At 37.9% G+C, this 20,448-nt stretch overlaps 1 protein-coding gene across 3 annotated transcripts in view; it reads right to left on the bottom strand.

Annotated features, from left to right (window-relative positions):
• The window catches only part of LOC121648032 (voltage-dependent calcium channel subunit alpha-2/delta-1), a 67,900-nt gene extending 49,290 nt beyond the window's left edge, over positions 1 to 18,610 (bottom strand). For all 3 annotated transcript variants that reach the window (XM_041997934.1, XM_041997933.1, XM_041997935.1), the window contains exons 1-3: positions 18,388 to 18,610; positions 12,083 to 12,164; positions 11,030 to 11,146 (exon numbers count right to left, since the gene is read on the bottom strand). In XM_041997934.1, coding sequence (XP_041853868.1) covers positions 11,030 to 11,146; positions 12,083 to 12,164; positions 18,388 to 18,476 — 288 coding nt within the window. In that variant the 5' untranslated portion in view covers positions 18,477 to 18,610. The remainder of the gene's footprint in view (positions 1 to 11,029; positions 11,147 to 12,082; positions 12,165 to 18,387) is intronic.
• Positions 18,611 to 20,448: the final 1,838 nt, after the last annotated feature.

Here is a 20,448-nt window from a genome sequence, read left to right as displayed (position 1 = left end):
TCATTTTGAACAATTTGTCCCACAATGATAAAGTATAGGAAGATAATAACTTGTGTGAAAATACCCACTTCCCTTACACTGTACACACATGAACATGCTGATCTGCACACATACACACACCTCTCAAGAGAGCAGACCGACAGGGTTGTTAAAAATTCATGACAAGGCTTTGACGAGGCTCCTCTCCCCTCTGGGAGACTTGGGGGAGGGTGAAAATGGGTGTGTGAGCAAAGATTTGTAATTAGCCTTCTGTTTTTCTCTGTATCCTTCTCAATATCTTTTTTTCTCTCTTCCTAAAACACAAACATATAGAGATGTTATCAAGCTATCCAAAAAGAAAAAAAAGAAAAATAACCGAGCAGTGGCGTCGGCTCTAACCTGCAAAGTCCAGATTTGATGAGATTGTTCAGTGAGTGGCAGCCAGTCTCTGAACTTGTGTAACAGTTCATTACAGAGCTGCTGCAAGTTGCCATTTCTGCCAATTGATTAGAAGTCAGTTGAAACAAATTCAGCACTCAAGTGTTTTACTTAATAGGAGTGCATAACAGTCTCTGTAGCATGTTTGATCTAACTGCTCATTAGTCTCCTTTTCACTTTTCGTAAAAGCTCTATGCAATAATGAGTCCACTCCTTCAATGGATGACCACTGGAGAACAGAGGAGAGATATTACTCCCCTTCAGCTTTATGGGACTGAGGACTGCATGTATACAGTGAGATTGGTCACTGAGTCTATGGCATTAAGGAAGTGGATAACAGAATGAGGTGGTTCACTGAAAACAGGAGCACAGATGTGAAAAACTCCATAATAATAATGTAATTCAAAGAAGGTTATAAAAATGCATCAGTAGTAAAAAGTAAAAAATAAAAGTGTAAATGATGTAATAAATATTTGGGACGGGATACTACTAATAAAATAAAATATAATAGCAAGAGGATCAATAAAAATAGCATTCCCAGTAACAGTACAGCATGAGTACATCTACATACTATATGTATGTAGGATAGAGGGTTATTAGGATTTCAGAAGTGTAATGACAGTTTTGTGTACAATGTCCTGGACAGGGGGCTGTATAAGATGTATGAGATCATTAAGCCACTGCAATTCAAAGCAAAACCTGAGATTAGCCTGTGCTAGTACTGAGAGCCCCACAGAGAGATATTTCTACCCGACTATCACCAGTCTTATTGTCATTCTGCCAGGGCAGCCCAGCAACCCACCATGCATTTAGTGAAAAAGCAGAGCACAGCTTAAAGGATAGACAGTGAAGATGAGACAGGCTCTACTAAACTTCACAGCCTATCTCAGATGCCTTTCATGTGTGTGCATGTGTGTGTGGGTTTGTATTTGTGTGTGAACATGTGTGTGGAGGGGTGTTGCCTCCATATGCCTAAAATCAATGGGCCATCCTGTGCATACTGTCCCACTAAACAGACAAAAAAAATGCTATGTTCATATGAGTCTTAGAGATCCTGAACATCATTTCTCACCTTTTTTCCCCTTCCTCATACCTGACATGTCCATATTTCTGAATGCTGGTTGTCTTTTCACCATGAGTTCCAGCTCAAAAGGATGACAGGAAAGCAAATATGGGCAAAGTACAATGGGTCAGAGAGCGGAAATAGTAAAAGACATAAGTCTGAGAAAACAGAAAAAAAAAACAAAAAACTATCGACTCAGCATGATCAGTCTTAAAGTTAGGTCATCAAAGTTTTTCCATTGCTTTCATATTTAATAAATAAATACCCTGTCTGTGTAAGCAAGAGAAACAGAAAGGAAATTAATAAAATAAGAGTAATAAACAAGGGGATTAAAGGGAAAGAGAAACAAGACAAGGACAGAAAAGGAAATCAAATTGAATAAAAAGTGTATGATAGTGATACGAGAAGAGCAAAATATTAAAGAGAAGCAAAGGGGAGGGTTGTGTGAGAATAAATCAGATGAAGTAAGGAAAAGAAAAAAAGGAGGGCTCTGTGAGACTAAGGAAAAGGGTAAAGGAGTTGATTTTTGATGTCACATTCAATTTGAATGTGACAAAATGTCAGGAGATGGTCAAAGGTAAGATACTGTAGACTGGAGATACAGGATAATGAAAACAAAAGGGGGAGATGCAATGATCCGAAGAGAAAGAGGTAAGATGGCTAAAGGGAGATACCATGAGAATGAGAGCAAGGGTGAGACATCTGCAGCTGTGAGAACCCATGGGAGCGCATTGCTGCTCCATGTGGCTTCTCTCAGCAGCCAAAAAACCCTCTGATGGGAACAGTAAATCTACAGCTGCTCTCCATTTCATTCACTCTCTTTGCTCTTTTACTTTCATACTTGTATCTGATGCATGTGTCTATCAGTGGCACTAATCTCCAAATCATTTTGAAAAGTCCCTCACCGCATCGAATTTCAAAGCAGCATCAAAACAGTGAGAGACATTTGCTGTATGATGTAAAATACAGAACAATAAAGACAAGACATTATACAATTATATAGTATAGTATGCAGTTTGAAAATAACGTCTTAAATGCATTTAAACACTATATCAGCTTTACGTGATTTAGACTTTGCAGAACTACATACTGAAGCAATCTCACTTTCTTTTTACTCACCATTCAGCTTATTGCAGAATTTCACTTATATGAAAAATACACACAGATGGGAGCTTGTGATGAACTAGTAAGCAGAACCATGAGCACATTGTTCACTCATGCACACAATTAGCAGAACGAAGTTTAAAGACATCAGTGGTTCCTGGCGACATTAATTTGTCAGTCAGTCAGTGGAACGCTAGTAATTCACAGATTTATGTTCAGGGACCTCCAACTCTGGTCCTCATGAGCTACTGTCCTGCAGGTTTTGGTTTCTACCCTGATGCAACACACCTGACTCAAATCATTGGGTCATTAACAGGCTTGTGCAGAAGTGTGTTGTAGTAGGAGACATCTAAAACCTGCAGGACAGTAGATCATGAGGACGGGAGTTGGAGACCCCACTGTAGTTTTCCAATGGCATGGAAAAGACTTTTGCACATCACATAATAAATCCTCATAGGTTTCCTTATTAAAGGCCATTAACCTTGAGGTTAAAAATGCCAAGAAGCTTTGTCAGCACAGGCATCTTTTGACATTTTAATTATGGAGCAGTAATGGATCATTCACAAAATATATTTTGTTCTTTTTCTGCCCTTTGAAATAGTTCTTTCACTGCAAAGATAACTTACTATATTCACCGTATTCAATTTTGTCCACATGATATTGAGAGTGCATTTTTTTCTGTCTGTTTTTCTTGAAAACAACTGCTTGTGTCATGATCATAGGTTCTCGGTTTTGTCATGTTTAGTTCTGTTTACTGTTTTATTTTTGTAGTTCCTTCACTTGTGTGTTCTGTGTTGATTTCTGTTTCCTGCTCATTAGTTCACGTGGTCTGATTTCCTCATTCACTTCACTTGTTTCTAGTTAGTCTTTGTATATATACCCCTTGGTTTTCAGTTCCCTTTGTCAGCTCATTGTGGTTTTTCTCTGTCGTATGGTTCCGGTATTTCCTAAGTTGACATTAAATCATTTGTTCCTGCATCCTGTCTACCTCTGAGTCCTGCTTTTGGATCCTCACCTCTGCCACACCGTGACAACTTGATGTGGCGAGAAGGAACCACTACACTTGTGGTGAAATGTGGGGTGGAATTGAGAACCCAAACGCAGGTTGCTGTCAAGTAAAATCCAACAGGCAAGATTTCATTTAATGCTGGTAAGTTTGTCTAGACAGTCGGTGGAGCAAACTAACCAGAGAGGGGAGCAGGCAGAATAGAGTCCATTAAATAATAAAAAAAAAAACGGTACAAACATGGTAGACAAAGAGCAGTTAGAACATGGCTGGTAAATTTGACATGAAGCGACTGTGAATAAAGGTAGTGTGGCAGTGATGTTAAACCTCAGAGTACTCCAGTGCATTTGTAAGCGATAAAGAAAATAGAAATTCAAGAGACTGTATACATCAATAAATGGCAGCTACAAAGGAAGCCCAAACTTTCTGTAAAACATTTTAAAAAGAGGCCTTACATTCAAGTTATAATTCTCTATAACCAATTAAGATATCAACAGCCAGAAGACCTATTCCGACCTACATTTGTTCTTGTCAAATACATTTTTGAATAAACTGCAATAACTGATTAATCATTCTTATTAATTAATTCATATGAAGCAGTGGTTTACTAGCTCTTATAAAAATACCAGAAAAAACATCTCTCCCAACAGAATAAATTCTGTTAGACATAAAGTAAAAACAAGCACATGTAGAGAGGAAGCATATCTGATGTGGCAGGCAAACCGTTACATCAGCTGCTGTAAGCCATTATTATCTTGTCACATCTCAGTTACTGTAATTATCACAAGGTTTCAAAATGGTAACAGAAAAAAAAATGCATGTACCACATTTAATTGATATCGATCACTATTTGAAATGAAGAAACTGCTGCTCTTGGCAGCAAAAGGTCATAACTCCGAAGCATCCATCAACACAGTTTGAATTTCTTCTCAATGAATGCATTAGGCACTCGTCTCTAGCCTACCATGAGTCTAGTTAGAATTCCCCATCTGTGCTTCGCCCTCCCACTGCCTTGGCTTTTCCGTCATCACACATAGACATATATGCAACCACACAGAGAGAGACACATGCAGACACCTCACGTCTGCTTAATATGATCAGCACACAGTGGAGATGGGAGGTTGGGCAACATCTGCTCTGGAGACTGGCATATCTCTGATCGTATCATAGCCCCTGCTCATTATTGCGTTTCATCTGCACACACACACTCACAGCCACATGCATGGAAACATCACAATGTCACATCTTGTGCTCAGTATTATAACACTATAACAGCAGGCAACACATTAATATAAATATGGTCCAACACCTGAGGCTCAAAGACTCTATTTAACATATGCGGAGATAACACATGAAGCACTTAACACACAGTTCAAAATGAATGGAACTGAATAACCAAATCATTTAGCACCGGAAATCTTCACTCTGGATTATATTTAATACAGCTATCAGCATGGCCACGTAGTTGAAAATATGTTGCTTGTTGTGAAGAAATGAAGATGACAAAAGAGGAGAGGTTGTGTGTGACATTTGAAGTTAGCCATTAGCTGTCAATCATCACTGCCTCTGCCTTCTACATTCATTCACCGTGTTAGACAGACAATCAAACTGAGCGCTCTTACCCACAAACAGGACCCCAATTCTACAAGTGGAATCGGTCAGAAATGGAGGATGATAGAGTCTGATGATGTTGAAGGGGCACACACACACACACTGATGCTCTAGATGTGCCTAAAGGTCAGTTATCAGCTTGATGTTCAAGAAGCCTTACAGTTTCATGCATGCTCTTCACTTCAGTGATTAAGACTGTTTAAATTTCAATTATTCATTTGCATGAAACACATTGAAAAAAGCCAGATATGCTGTTTTAAAAAGCAGCATCATACACCACAAACTTGCAGGCATCAAAGCTCATATTCAGTATAAATGCAAGGAGAACTGTACCACATGAGTCCTTTAGAGTTTTAGCAGTGCTGGCTGAAGTTTTCCTCAAAGTTATGTTGTAGACTAGCACATTAGTCACGAGACAGAGCCTTTCATCACAGGAGAAGAGACAGATTGTACAGATTCACACATACTGTACAGACACACAGTCATCTTATGCTGGCTGTTCAAGCTGTAACAAATAGCGGTAGCAGAAATGTGGTTTTTAAATTTAAGAAACATCACTTCCAGACAGCAGACATCTGACTTGTGACTAAATGAGCATCCAATGCACACTGAACCCCTTCACACTGGGATGTGGGACACTGATTAAATACAAATCACATAAGATACTCTTCAGTCAAGGGTCTGCTACAATATTTCTGGTACATCGGTGTCCAATCAAATGTTGCATCTGACATCAGTAAGTTGTACACCGAGGAATAAACATGGTGGGTGCAGCTGGCAAAGTGGAGCCTCATCTGTAGCATCTGTTTATTGAGATTTATGTTCCTCATGTGGCCACTTTTTTAAATATTATTGTTTAAAGATAAGGTGTGGAGCTAAATTTATTTTAGGTAAGCTTTTTATGTTAAAAGTACAAAACTTTTAAAAACAGAATTTGGCCAGGAGTTTCAGGCCTTGATACATCACTGGAATCAAAACACAGTGTCAAAATGATCTTGAATTGTTTAATGCATTGGTATTATTTCATACTTTTAAAAACAAAGATTTAACTCTTATTGAAAGTGATCTTTTAACATGTGTATGTTGTATTAAACACATTAAAGGTGGTGAAAATGAAAAAAACTCTGCAGTTTATTTTTTTAACACATATTCAAGTAAAACATTTTTAACACAACTGCCTACAGGCTACATCCACAATATGTTTTCCTTAATAACTCTTAATACATTTACCTCCAGTGTCCTTCCAACTCTGGCACATCCACAGCATAACAAAGATGTAGCTACTCCGAGGATTGTGGCTTGTCATATTGAAGCCATGTGAACATTTGGTTGTAGCTTTTTTTTCTTTTTATTTTTAAGGGTAGGGTGATGGAGGTATAGCCATTTACACTGCTGAAAATAATCCTCTACATAACACAGTGAAGAACCTACAGAGTGTGTTCAGGCTTTGTCAAATCCAGTGCAAAGCTACTGGAGATCATTCCTGCCAGCAGCCATCGCCTCTGGAAAAAAGCACAATATTTTTCTAAAAAATTATTATTGTTGTTATTTAAAAAAAAAAAAAAGACTACTACAACAATGTAATTTCCCTCTGGGATAAATATAATTTAATTTCCTTCCATTAGTAAATAGTAAGTAAGATACAGTTAAAATTATGTTTAAAATCCTTTATTGCCTCAGGAGCTGAATTTGTTGTTCTACTTTCTTAAATAGAGTCTGTGTGTTGTGAAAATGAGAGGCAGGTTTAATTCCTAGATACTTAGATACTTACTGGTCAATATTTTGGTCAGTACCTACTGTTTGTAAAGTGCTTTATAAATAAAGCTGAGCTGGGCTGGATACCTGGAAGTTGACTTGCTTTACAAAATGAGTGGATTAAACCAAGTGTCCCTCTACTCAAACAGCACAAGTGCTTGTTAAGAAGAGTGCTGCTGAGATGGTGGCAGGGAATAAAGCAGAGACATCATTATGGATACTGTTTAGTGACAGGGTACACATTTAAGATATGGAAGATGATATTAATTATCCACTACAAGAGAAGTCAATGTTGCAAAATCTACCTCTTTACTGTAAAAAAACAACAAATTTGACATTTTTAACATTTTTTTCTAAGTTACGTGAGCAAATAGTTTAAAAAATAATAAAAAGTTGTGCAAATTCTTAATGTCAAGTTTACAAATCAGCTGTGCAGTGAAATTAAATTCTTTAGATAATGATTTGTGTCGCCATATATTCAACAAAGAGCATGTTGTTGGGAATACGGTTGTTTAAGACTTGGGAATAGTGTCATATTTGAGAGTTTGTGAATGAATTAGTGTGTATCCTTTATTTAAATATGGACATTCTCTTCACTGGAAATGAATTTATTAACATTCAGGTTATGGGCATTTATGAGAAATTTTTGTAACTTCAATATGTACAATGCTGCAATGAAAATGTTCAATAGTTCTTTTTAAATAATATTATTTTTAAAGGTGTTTTTACAGACTTCCAGGGCTGCATGGTGGTCTGGACTGCATAAATATAGTGATTTCTAACTACTGTTCTTTTAAATTGTAATGTGTGTTTAACTGGAGAATCATATCAACCACAAACAACTGAGCAGTTTTCCACAAAGTTGTAAACACGGCTGTTTCTGCTGTTACACTTACTTGCTTTGGGAACCCACTTTCAGTTGCCATTCAAGAAAATGCACTTGTTGGCATTAGTTGACTTCATTTTCTCAGACTGGGAGCTAACTAATTGCCTTTCTTTCTTCGTACAGACTCATCGGTCTCTTCCTGACTGGAACCTGTGTGCTATCATCTCTTTGGGACCTGTGTGACCATACAATCCAACCCTTTCCCAGATGCAAACAAAACAGTGACATACAGTACATCCTAATTAACATGCGTTAACATACAGCCTACATGTAAAAGAGGCATACAAAACTTACATAGTGACAATATTTCTTAGTTGTTAGTATTAAGGCTATTTGTGAAATTACTATAAGATGGTTTGGATTAAAATAATCTTTGAAATAGGAATGTTTAATAAAAACATATTAGTCTTGTCATAGTCTTAACTTTCTCTATCACAACCTCACCCTTCTAGGTTATAATGAACAGTCAATAACATAACATGGGACCATGCCTGGATGCTATTTTTGCATTAAAAGTTAAGCAACATCAATAATTAAGTTTTTAATTACAGTGCGGACAAAAAGCTAGACAAAGAGAGAACAGGCTGGGGATGGGGGAGGGAGGGATGTGTTCAAGTAATTGGATCTGGCCTTGAGTACATTTTACACTTTCACTATGTGGTCATCTACATTTAACAAACGTTTCAGTGATTTCCCCCTGAAGCAGAATTAAGGGTTGATGCTGATGACGTCTGCACAGCTTCTTTTTTTTTTTTTCAGGAAAAGTAAATGTGTCCACATTGTAGCATATGTTTATATGCAATAAGCAGTTTTACTATTTGATTTGTGCAGGAGGAAACACTTTTCCACACCACTGAGATAGTTAAAAAGAACCTAGGGAAACATGGACCTATGAGGGGTTCTACATTGCACCCTCTATTATAAAGGAATAACAAAAACATAAATTATGTGAGAAAATGTCTGAGTGTCTGGAAAAGTGTTGTATGAAATATGACCTATATGAATGTATCAAATATATAAAAATGAAACGTGTCTGATCAGAAACTCCACTTTAAAACATCACCATGTTTCCTTGGTGTGGTGTTTAATATGCTTCTCAACGGACCACAAACAACACTCAGGGAAAAATTATTAATTTAGTCAAAGATGGCACGACTATATTTGTGTGTGGCTCTGTTGGTGTGAATGTTACCGTGAGTGTGTGAGTGTCCCCTGTGAAGCTCAAGCCACAGCATACATTGTAAGACCTTTGATAAAGCAATCCCTCCAAACAGCATGCAGCCAAGTACTCATTAATAATGCATGTTACATTCTGCCACACACTTATTTATGGAAGCATGAGTAGCCACACATTGCCACACACTTGTTTCACACACCTGTGGCTAGGTAAACCGTGGCCTGCAGAAGGCCATCCATCATGCAGAAGAGATCAGAGAAAGACAGAGTAAATAAATGAAAGGGATGAAATGCAAAGAGGAGATGAAGAATTGAAAACAGTTGAAAACCAGCTCGAGTGCCTCAGGCTTCCTCTGATTATATTGATACTGCACAATTTTATTTATTTATTTCTACTATTTTTTTTTATTTTTAAATGCACTGAACAATAAAGGAAGTTGAAATGAAAAGTACCCCTCTCTTTTCTGTAGGTAAACTTGCAGCCCAGCGCCTCACATAAAGGTTAGCCAGCAAAAGTTGTTTTAAAGCAGATCTAAAATCTACATGGGCAACTTACTTAAATTGTTTTGTTTATGGTCTCAGGGCAACCTAAGAGTCATAAAAGAACAGCACAGAATTCTGAAACCATGCCATTTTTTTACGAGTTGCACCATCCTTTGCAAATATCTTCATCTGGTCTCTCCATCCAAAGGTCCACATATCAACAATGTCCTCATTTGCACTTCTACCCCAGCATTTGTTCATTCATTTATCCCCCACCTGAGGACAAAGAATCCAATACCAGTATACCTTGAGGATACTCATAAGAGTGGATGAGACCCAAAGACAATAAATAATGAGACACGATCAATGTCTTGGGGGTGAGAGTTACTGTCAGCATCAGGCAAACCAGTGCTCCACCTACCACCTACTCTTATAAACCGTTCATACATGAAAATGCATGAAGTAACCCAGCCTAACTGCTACAGAACTCCTGTATCACTTTGTTAATACACTATTGCTAATTTCGCTCTGCTGCTTACTTACGTGTGGCACTGGTACTCGGAAGAATGATAAGAACACCAGAGTCTTTAGCTAACATATACAAGACAGACACTTGGCAGAAGAAATGTTTATAAATATTCATAAATACTTCTGTTCCATTACTAATAATACAACAATGATGAGCCCATATAAAGCCAAAGTAAGGGGTGCTGTGGACTCCCTGTCAATGTGTAAAATCACTCTTAAACTCATAATATGGATATGCATCTCTGACCTACTTCTGAATGAGAAAAAGAAGGTGGGGAGTTAGACATAAGCTCCCCAGGGTCAAGACTTTCATTATCACATTTCCTCCTACAACAAAAAAGAAAGAAAAAACCTCAAGCCACGGTTTATGCTCTTATATGAATATGCTTCACTCACTGACTGGTTTGGGGATAATAAGGGAGAGCTATCATCAATCAATTTCACAAATTTGCTACTAAACACAAAAAAATACAAAAAAAGTTGATTTAACATTAGCTTCTAGTATCACATTAGTAGCTGTATGCTAACATTAAAGGCTCATATCATGCTTATGCACTGCTTATATGAGTGGGTTCTATAATAATAATAATAATAATAATAATAATCTATATAACATTTTAAAAGCAAGTGTTTAAATAAGCAAATACAAGGATTCATTCTGTAGCATCTAATAATAATAATAATAATAATATTTTTATTAATATTATTATTATTATTATTATTATTATTATTATTTATTTCATTTTCAGATAAAAAAAGTTAGATAAAGTTAGATAAAATTTGTTACCAACTACTGGACTTAATTATAACTTCAGTGTTTTTACCCCCACACTTGGATTGCCTAATACACTTTATATATCTTCAAGTCCTCATGAAGAACAGATGGAAAAGTGCTATCCATCATGGCCCTTGTTAATAAAAGAGTTTGTCCTGCACAGCATCAAAATCTACATAAACTTGCAAACGGACAGTTTGTTCCCTGGAGTGGGAGGAGTCTTACCTCCAAGGCCGCAGACCTCTTCCGTAGCAGCTGTTCTATGTTCCTGGCTGCCCTGTCCACCAGCTCCTCTGCATCATTTTGTTCCACAGTGTAAAGGTGCTGGTTTCTCAGAAAAATCTAGATAAATACAGATACCATACAGTGTACACAATCATTCATGGTAATCCTCATGTGACTTTAAATTTTTTTTGTTGAATGTTGAACCATAAAGGATTTTATTTGGAAAAAAACATACATTTTTTTAATTTTCTGTAAATACTGTGGGTGGATTTAATTTCTTAAAGCCCCAGTGTGTAACTTATTTGGCTTTTTATTAGCAAAAATCAAGTATTGCTTCCATAAATACATATCTTACCAAAGTCTGATCACAATCGCATCCAGAGGAACTCTGCTGAATAGGTAAGTTAATTCAATCTAAAATTGAAGTTTATTTTGTTATGTTAGAAAAGGGGCAGGGCAGTCCAGCAACTACTTTATCCTCCCATTTAAGTCGGATCATTTACCGTTACTTGCTATATAAAACGGCAGAAACGGTTATTTGTTGGTTAGCCTATAGTAGAAGTTCTGTTGCAACAGTTTTCAGTTGTTGTTACACTTCACAGAAGTCATACCCTTTTCCTCTTCCTCTCACTTTTTCTCTTCCTCTCCCTTCATCAGATGATTTCTGAGTCTGTAAGTCACGAAAAACGATTTCACACGATAACATTAGCTGTTAGCAGTAGCTTGGTACCAAATACATGGATGGCATGCTTGTAAGTTAACAGCATTAAAAAAAAAAAAAATCAGAATTATGTATCGTTCTGTACCTCATCACGTGACGGGACAGTCGAACTTATGCGAGATGTTGACGTTTTCACATTTATGACTCTCCGCATTTTTCATAGTTGTAATAACGAGTTTTGTTGTTTGCTTGCATTAGCGCACAATTAGATGGGAGTAATTCTTACACACTGGGGCTTTAATATATAGTTTCATGTAGATAGCATAATTCAAAATACTTGAATTGGATTATGGTGTCCTCTGCATGTGTTTCTCGTGTTTGGGTGTTTCTACCTTAGTGAGGCTCTTCCCAGCTGTGGCTGTGTCTGCCAGGGTGACAAGCTCTTTCTGCATTTTATCAACCCAGTCTTTGATCCTGCGGGACAAAGCAATACACACAGCCTATCTTGTAACTGAGATGTTGCCGGTTTAAAAGAGACATCACAGGCATTTCACAGCACAATTAAACTGTCAATCAAGCTATCTTATATCTTACATCTATCATTGAGCATTACCGTTCAGTCACACAGCTTGAAAACAAACAAGACCAGGGAGAATCACTCTCATAGGTCAAGAACATGTCAACCAATCAGACTTGAATCACCAGGAACAAAGTCATTTAATAAACATGTGTCACTGGCTAGCACCCAGTATGATTACATTTTGAGTGCAAACATAAACTCAAGCAATCAGATAAGTGTCAGGTAGTGTTGTGACCAGGAACAGTGATGTGAGTGGACAGGCAAGAGGTGAGTGGGGGCCAAGATCAACATGTCTTTCTGTATATCAAAGATCGCCTAGCATTGTTTCCACCCTGCTGGTACCATATGACTTTAACATGATACCCACTCTCTTGAATAAAAATGACTGATCCAATGCATAAACAAAACAAAACAAAAATCTTGTTTTGTTTAGCGATCCTATTTCTATGGCTGGAATAAATTCATTCTAGGCAGGGAGATCCATCACTCTGTGGCTCCAAAGGAAAGTAGCCATTGCTAGACAATGTCTGCTACCATGAATGCACTAAATGAGTCTCTTGTGCACACACGTAAGGAGAAGATCCATAAATATTATATGAGAGTGATAAAAAGTTGACTTAGAATACCGATGTTCTCATTGTTATGCATCCATACTAACACTGACTGTGACCCTCCCTAATGGTAAAGAGCCATTCACATCCACATGTATGCAATGTAGTATAAACACTGAAAGATTGTTATTTATTTTCCAATGAATAATCTAAAAAAGGGAGGTTAGCAGCAGTGGAATAATAAACATGTCTGAGCCAAAATGCACAAAAACATTGACTGTGACACTCTTTACAGGAAAGGGGAGTTGAAGGAGAGAAAGTGTGAAGAAGATCTAAAGAGCAAGAAAAAAGAGGAAAGATGCAAGAGACACAAAATACACAGTGGATTAGGAAAATTCAGAGCGAGTACACTTGAGGAGAAAGATAAGATACTTTGCATGAGAGGAAATACCATATTGGGACGACACACTGATAGAAAGTTTGCCAGATGAACAGTAAAAGTTAAGATACCTTGATGCTTACCTTTCCAGTACTAACTTCCAAGATTTACAAGAAAAGAAGACTTTTTAAAAATGTAATAATATTGGGAAGGTCATTCTATTGTATGAATGTTATGAAGTTGTTGTGAGAATAGAAAAAAAATTGCTTACTTATCTGTATAGAGTTTAAAGAAAGCAATTCAACTCAGATATACTAGAATAGAGTCAGATGCATAGTCAACATCTGCACTGGAGCACTCTTGTTCCAAACTGTATATGTAGTAGCAATGTTCGATGCTGAGATTTGATTGTTTTATGATAGTGATTGAGTTTATGTACCGCCAGTGCTGCATAAAGTACAATATACTAAGGGGAAGGATTTCTGAATCCACGAATTTAACTATACAGAAATGATTAGCACATTTAAATTTGGTTTTGGGACTTAGATGTACAATTAGAATATTTTTAACTGTAGTAATGTTGCTAATCTTCTCATCTCTTGTTTCACGTCTCTTGTATCTTTTTTTCCTTGTATTTCTGTCACTGCTTTCTCTCTTAAACTCCTTTTGATTTTCAATCCTCTGATCCTTTCGTCTTTGTCCCTAAACCTACAAATTGCAGGTGTTTAATTGGACCTTGGACCTCTAAGCTCAAAAAGCCTGAGGCACTAAAGACTCAATCCTGAATTACAGTTTATGTGTGTGTGTGTGTGTGTGCATGTATGTGTGCGTGGGTGTGTGTGTGTAGAGAGAGAGGGTGTATGTGTAAGTGTGTGTTTCCAGGGATCTGACATTCAAGTAGAGCCTTCTTTCCTCAGTTTAACTTTCATGAAATCTGCTGCAACCTCTGTAAATCTCTGCGAAACATCTCTCAGGTGCTGACAAATAGATTGGAAACACAGGCATTAGTGTAGTATTTGTGCATGTGTTATTCTACACATCCAAGACACATTGCCTGGAGCAACAAGAAGTTGCCTCCTGGTTTTAACTATGCCAAGAGGAACACGCCTCCTATTCGATATTTACTGCATGGTGATTTATCTTTCAGCTGGCAACACATTATTTAACCCCATCTGATGCAATGAGTAGCTTCAAATTCCTTAAACAACCATGTCAAAAGACACATCCTGTGGTAACTGGAAAGTTTGGTTAAGAAGGGTTAAATTTTTGTCTGAGGAAACGTCTGAGGAGATGCAGAAACTACTAAACCTGGGTTAAGAATTTTCCAACATTTTAATAAAAACTGGAAGGATGGTGAACGATTGTCTTTGAGGAAGAACTGTCATTTATAAAAATTCCTGAATGATGGTAATCGGTGATCACAAAAACGTTCGGTGAAATCATTCATTCATTCTCTGTACCACTTGGTCCAATACAGGTCGCAGGTAAGCTGGAGCCAACATTAACAGGTGAGAGGCAGGGTACACCCTGTACAGGTCACCAGTCCATCACAGGGCCAACACATAGGGAACAGACAACCATTCACACTCGCACACACTCCTAGGGAGAATTTAGAGTCATCAATTACTCCTCCTCTGTGAAATCAAATTGAAGAAAAACAGCAGCAGAGCTCAGGGCTGTTTAATAGTGAAAGTAAGGACATTTTAACATACACAATGCAACAGGAACTTTGGGGTTGGGACTGAACAGCTGTGTAGCCATAAGAAAACCACTAATCAGCGAGGTTAACCAGAGGAAAAGCCTTCAATTTGCTAGGGAGCATAAAGATTGGACTCTGGAGCAATGGAGGAAGGTCATGTGGTCTGATGAGTTTACCTGATTTACCCTGTTCCAGAGTGATGGGAGCATCAGGGTAAGAAGAGATGCAGATGAAGTGATGCATCCATCATGCCTAGTATCTACTGTACAAGCCTGTGGGGGCAGTCTATGATCTGGGGTTACAGCAGGTGTTTAGGTCTAGGGTCAGCTACATTATGTGCCCAAAGAATGAGGTCAACTGACTACCTGAATATACTGAATTATTCCATCAGTGGAATTTTTCTTCCCTGATGGCACGGCCATATTCCAAGATGACAAAGCCAGGAATCATAGAGCTAAATAGTAAAAGAGTGGTTCAGGGAGCATGAGACATCATTTTTACAGATGGATTGGCTACTACAGAGTCCAGACCTTTAACCCCATTGAGAGTCTTTGTGATGTGCTGGAGAAGGCTTTATGCAGTAGTTGGACTCTCCCATCATCAGTACAAGATCTTGGTGAAAAAATAATGCAACCCTGGATGGAAATTAATATTGTGACATTGCAGAAGCTTACTGAAACAATCTCACAGAGAATGCTGCCATAATCAAAGTTAAAGGCGGTCAAACAAAATATTAGTGTGTGATTTTTTTTTGTGGTGGTGACTTTTTTTTTGGCCAGACAGTGTATAATAAGGCCTGATATATAAAATGCTCTTTTTTCTTATTCCACATTCTTATGAAACTCTATTTCCTATCACTGCAGAATGACTCGGTCCAACTCTAACATGAAGCTGAATCTTTTGTATTTGCTCAGTATATTTTGCTTCATTTCTATGGACAAAGTACCAAACACATGAATATGTGCTGTAAAGTTAACCTATTATACTCAGAAAAACAGACATAAACAGGAAGTCTCTAAAACTGCACATCTGTAACTTCGATTTTCTTCTTAAACAGATGTTGAACTAGATATTTTATCCTCAATTATAGAAAATCTCAGCACATTAATTCATCACCCCTAAATCATGCATATTTAAGCAACTTTAGCCCTAACCTTTAATAGCAACACAGCATAAATGCCACGAGGTGAAGCATGCGCTCAGTTCATCATGTTTTATAAAGTCAGATTACCTGTCATGTAGACGACGTCTAGTTTAGCTTATTATCACTTTTATTTTTTTTCCTAGTACACACAAAAAGATGGGTTCTTATCCGAGGCTAAAATAACATTGTGATTCCGAAAAGTAATAAATGAAGTCAGCGTAGCTGAGCTGAGGTAGCAATATTTTTGCTCGGGTTGCTGAGCTTTGATTACTGCTGCCTGTGGTACAATGCTGGATAATTAAACACACACACACATGCACACACACACACACACAAACGCATGTACAAGTGGCAACTGGGTCAGACATTGCCCTACATTGTTTTACAGTCACAGGAAGAGCAAATGAGTGCAAGAACAGAATGAGAAGCAGCAAGACTACATGAGACAGATGTTGTGGTACAATCACTTTGGAACTAGAGAGAGTAATGAGTTGACCCATAATGTACAACTCAGCTGGTGGCTGTGTTAAACTACACTAATTACACATCATTACAGAGGCAAGTTGTCCAGTCCAGAAAAAAAAAAGAAGACAGACTAAGGCATGGAAACACCAACTGAAATTCGCCAAAACGATTCCCAGTGCTCTGCTCACTTTTGTAACCACTAACACCCAGGAGGCAAATTTAGGTTTTCCTCAGTCTGGCCCATTAAAGACACTAAACAACACCTTAATGACATTTTTTGGATACAACTCTGGTGTCAGCCACAACACCCTCAAGCTTTTTCAACAACTTGGATTGAGCATAGAGTTCCAGTTGTACTTGTTAATGGTTTAGTGACATAGCAATCACTAAGTCATGATGTAAATAAAAAAAAAACTCCCAGATGATACTGTCAAAAGAGATTTTGTCTCAGTCTTTTTTTTCTTTTTGTTGCACAATGAAATGCTGCTCTAAACATCAAAGGTAATGCAAAATGTTTAATCTCCTGAGTGCCCAAACAAAAAATCTATCATTTTTTAGAAATGATGTCCATTCTCTCTTTTTACTGACAATTAAGTAAATTATATCCAAGAAAATACTGTCTGTGAATGATGTGAAACAGAGCTCATCTAGACTTTTCTGCCCATCTGTCTGTGCATGGTTCAAGCAAAACCAGCTTTTCTTTAGGTTTTCCTATTATTTTCCTATATATATATAGGCTATATAGTACTTTTTACCCCTTTACCCCCTTTCGAGAATAAGTAGAAGTGCATACAGTTTTTTTAAATTTACTATTGCTGAGCATACAAAAGAATAATATCTAATACTGTTTCTACTTTGAAAAGAAAAAAAAGTCAGAAATTAAATAAAACAGGTGTGAGGTAACCACAAGGCTCTTAACAATTAAGTTCTGTTGTGTTACTTACAGTGTTTAGTCTGCCATTGCAGACTTAAATACTGATATTTTGGACCGGATGTTCAAATAAAATGTTAGTTTAAAATTTCTGGTCCAGTCAGGTGACCAGACCTTTATTTTTAAAAAAAATTGAATGAATAATGATGTGGAATCACAAGCAATAACACATCTATAAAAGCAGTTTGATGGGCAAAAAAGTGAATTATTTCAGATGCTTGAGTTCTATTTTTACTTGTAAAACATGAAGTGTTGATATGTCATGTGTGATTCAGACGTTAATGATGATTCAGAATTATTGCAGCCTATACAGACCGTGCCTTTTATTCTTGCTGCTTCTGAGTCAGACTAATGCAACGGATGGAACTGAATTGCATTTTAAGAGCACCTGGTATATGAAATTACCTCTCAAATGCAATGAGCCATCGTGATTTTCAAAATGAATAGCCTATTTGGGACCCTAAACCCCCCCCCGCCCCCGCCCCCCCCAAAAATAGCCTTTTATCCACTACGAGGGGCTGGTTTTACTGCAAGGAATTAGCTCATTAAACACTAAGGTCACAGATAAAGGCCAACTTCTAGCATTCAAAAATAAAGCAGGGAGACGATCCGTTGTAACTCCTCTACAACTTCATTGAGGAGCTGTCACCGCTGTGTGGCCACCGGCGACAAACTGCTGATTATGGTAACCAACATTAATCAACGCCCGAATACGGACAGAGTTTGGATGAAATACTGTCTGCCATCACTGCGCCTGTCTTAAGGTGACCATGGGTGCATGAATGAAATAACCTGTCCGTCCCACTCTCACACCCACGTACCGAACTGTGCAGCGCGAGTGGCTCAATAAAGAAAATTCAGCCCTAAACAATAAGCTTTTGAAACAAGAGGCAATCTGCGAACCTTATAGGCTACTCCTGGAAATAGGATTACAAGGGCTATACTTACACGGCGGGTGAGGGGAACGGCGATGCCAAACTGCCCTCCTGCCACAGCAGGAGCAGAAACACCCAGGCTCGTACCCTGCAGGTATCCATTGTAGAAAGGGGGGGAAATTCCCCGACGTGCGTCAGTATCCAATCTGCTCCACTCCCCGTCGCCGCCGATGAATGGAGCGATGTGCGCAAGCAGCGCGTGTGGCAGCCTGTCGCTCCCACACAGATTAACGAACCCTGACACCTCTAATCTGATCACTCGGCCATCCCGCGCTCTAACAGGTAGGCTGCTGGAGAAGGGTATGTCAGACTCTCTGTGTCTCTCTCACCCTCCCCAGCCGCCCCCACTCCTTCAGAGAAAGAGAAGAAAAAAAAAGTACTTTTCACTCAACCTTATATGCAATTGAAATTAATTATATAATTAACAAAATAATAAACCAAACAGTACAATAATTTAGCTTATTCAGCAATAAGAAGCTTCCTCATATATATTTTTTTTCCTTTCCTTCAGAGTGGACTACAGCATATTCCATATTGTGAGTAACAAATTGTTCTTTGCTTCCCTATGAAGAAACACCTGCTACAAGGAGGGTCGGACAACCACCCACACAAGCTGCACGCATGTTGAATACAGATGGAGGGACCATGTTTTCAGATGCTTATATATATATATATATATATATATATATATATATGCTTATATATACATATATATATATATTCAAATCTCTACAACCTGGAGAAATGAGAGAATATACTAGCTTTGACGGCAAAGTCTTTGTCAGTAGTTACAGTAGGAAAGGCTGCTGTCCCACATCAGGATGACTTCTACAGTGACAGATGTATTGATTTCCCACATTCAGTGGAAAATCTTATGAGAAAAATACAGCAATAGTCTGATGAATTTCAGAGCCATCCATCATACCTGTTTTTATGAGATTGAATTTGTGACTATGTGCTGCTCATCCCAACACCAGCATATAAATTACTGGATTTACTGAAACCAGTGTGGCTGCTGAATAGTAATATTAATAAAAAAAAAAAAAAAAAGAAAGAAAAAAAAAATCCAAGTTTCTATCAGAGATGGAAATTACAAACCATCAACACTCTGAATAATTGAAAATAATCTAACAACAATAGAAGAACATAAAGGAGCTATGTGCGTTCATGAACACATGTCTGTGTGTTTGCGAGTGTGTGTTTGTGTCTAATTCAGGCCAGGAGGGAGGGCAGGGCAGCAGAAGCAGGATGCTTGGGGATTTGGTTATCAATCGTTGCTTGGCAACCACACACCATTTCTCTTGTCCTCTCACCCTGCCCTCCTCCCTTTCCCCTCATTCTCTCTTTGTCTCTCCCTCTCCACCTATCCAATGCTCTGAGTGTACTGCACTGTTGCTCTCCTCCCTTTCAGTTTCTTCTCAGTTCTCATCCTCACACTCCTTGTCACATCTCCTATTCCACATTTCCTCTCACTACCCCTTCCTCACACTCATTTCACCTAGCAAAGAAACAGATGCACCTGCTGATAGAATAGGAAGAAAAAGTGAATGATGAGAACTGGAGAGGTTCCTCAGAGTGAAGGAACATACTGTAATAGAAAAGAACAGTGTTGATAGCACAGAGGAATGAAGGTCTCCTTTACAAACAGCCTCATACAGTAGCTTTTTTCTTTATTAATTGAAAGAATATCACATTACACCCTAAATAAGAAGATATGTCAGATTGTTCCTTTCATTGTATCACTTTTTCTTATTCGTATAAAACCTGAAATCTGTCAGACAGAAGCTGACAAACTGCATATGTCTCTGCACATCTGCTCAGTGCATACCATTTAGTATAATGGTACAAGGTTAAAAAAAAGAAAAAGAAGAAGAACAAGAAGAAAAATCTCACTATAAGCCAATAATTCATACTTGTTTGTCCAACACGGCACCATTTTGAAATTAGGAGATATAATGCTTTTCATATTTTCAGTAAAGACAGTAACTGGCAGGCTGATGATTAATTACATGTCTAAAAGCATCAGCAGTGAAAAAAGAAAAAAAAAAAAAAACAGTGGCCAGAGAATATTGCC

Source organism: Melanotaenia boesemani, chromosome 10, assembly GCF_017639745.1.
Source record: "Melanotaenia boesemani isolate fMelBoe1 chromosome 10, fMelBoe1.pri, whole genome shotgun sequence".
NCBI lineage: Eukaryota > Metazoa > Chordata > Actinopteri > Atheriniformes > Melanotaeniidae > Melanotaenia > Melanotaenia boesemani.
The sequence above is the reverse complement of the archived record's forward strand: the minus strand, read 5'-3'. Positions and strand labels throughout refer to the sequence as shown.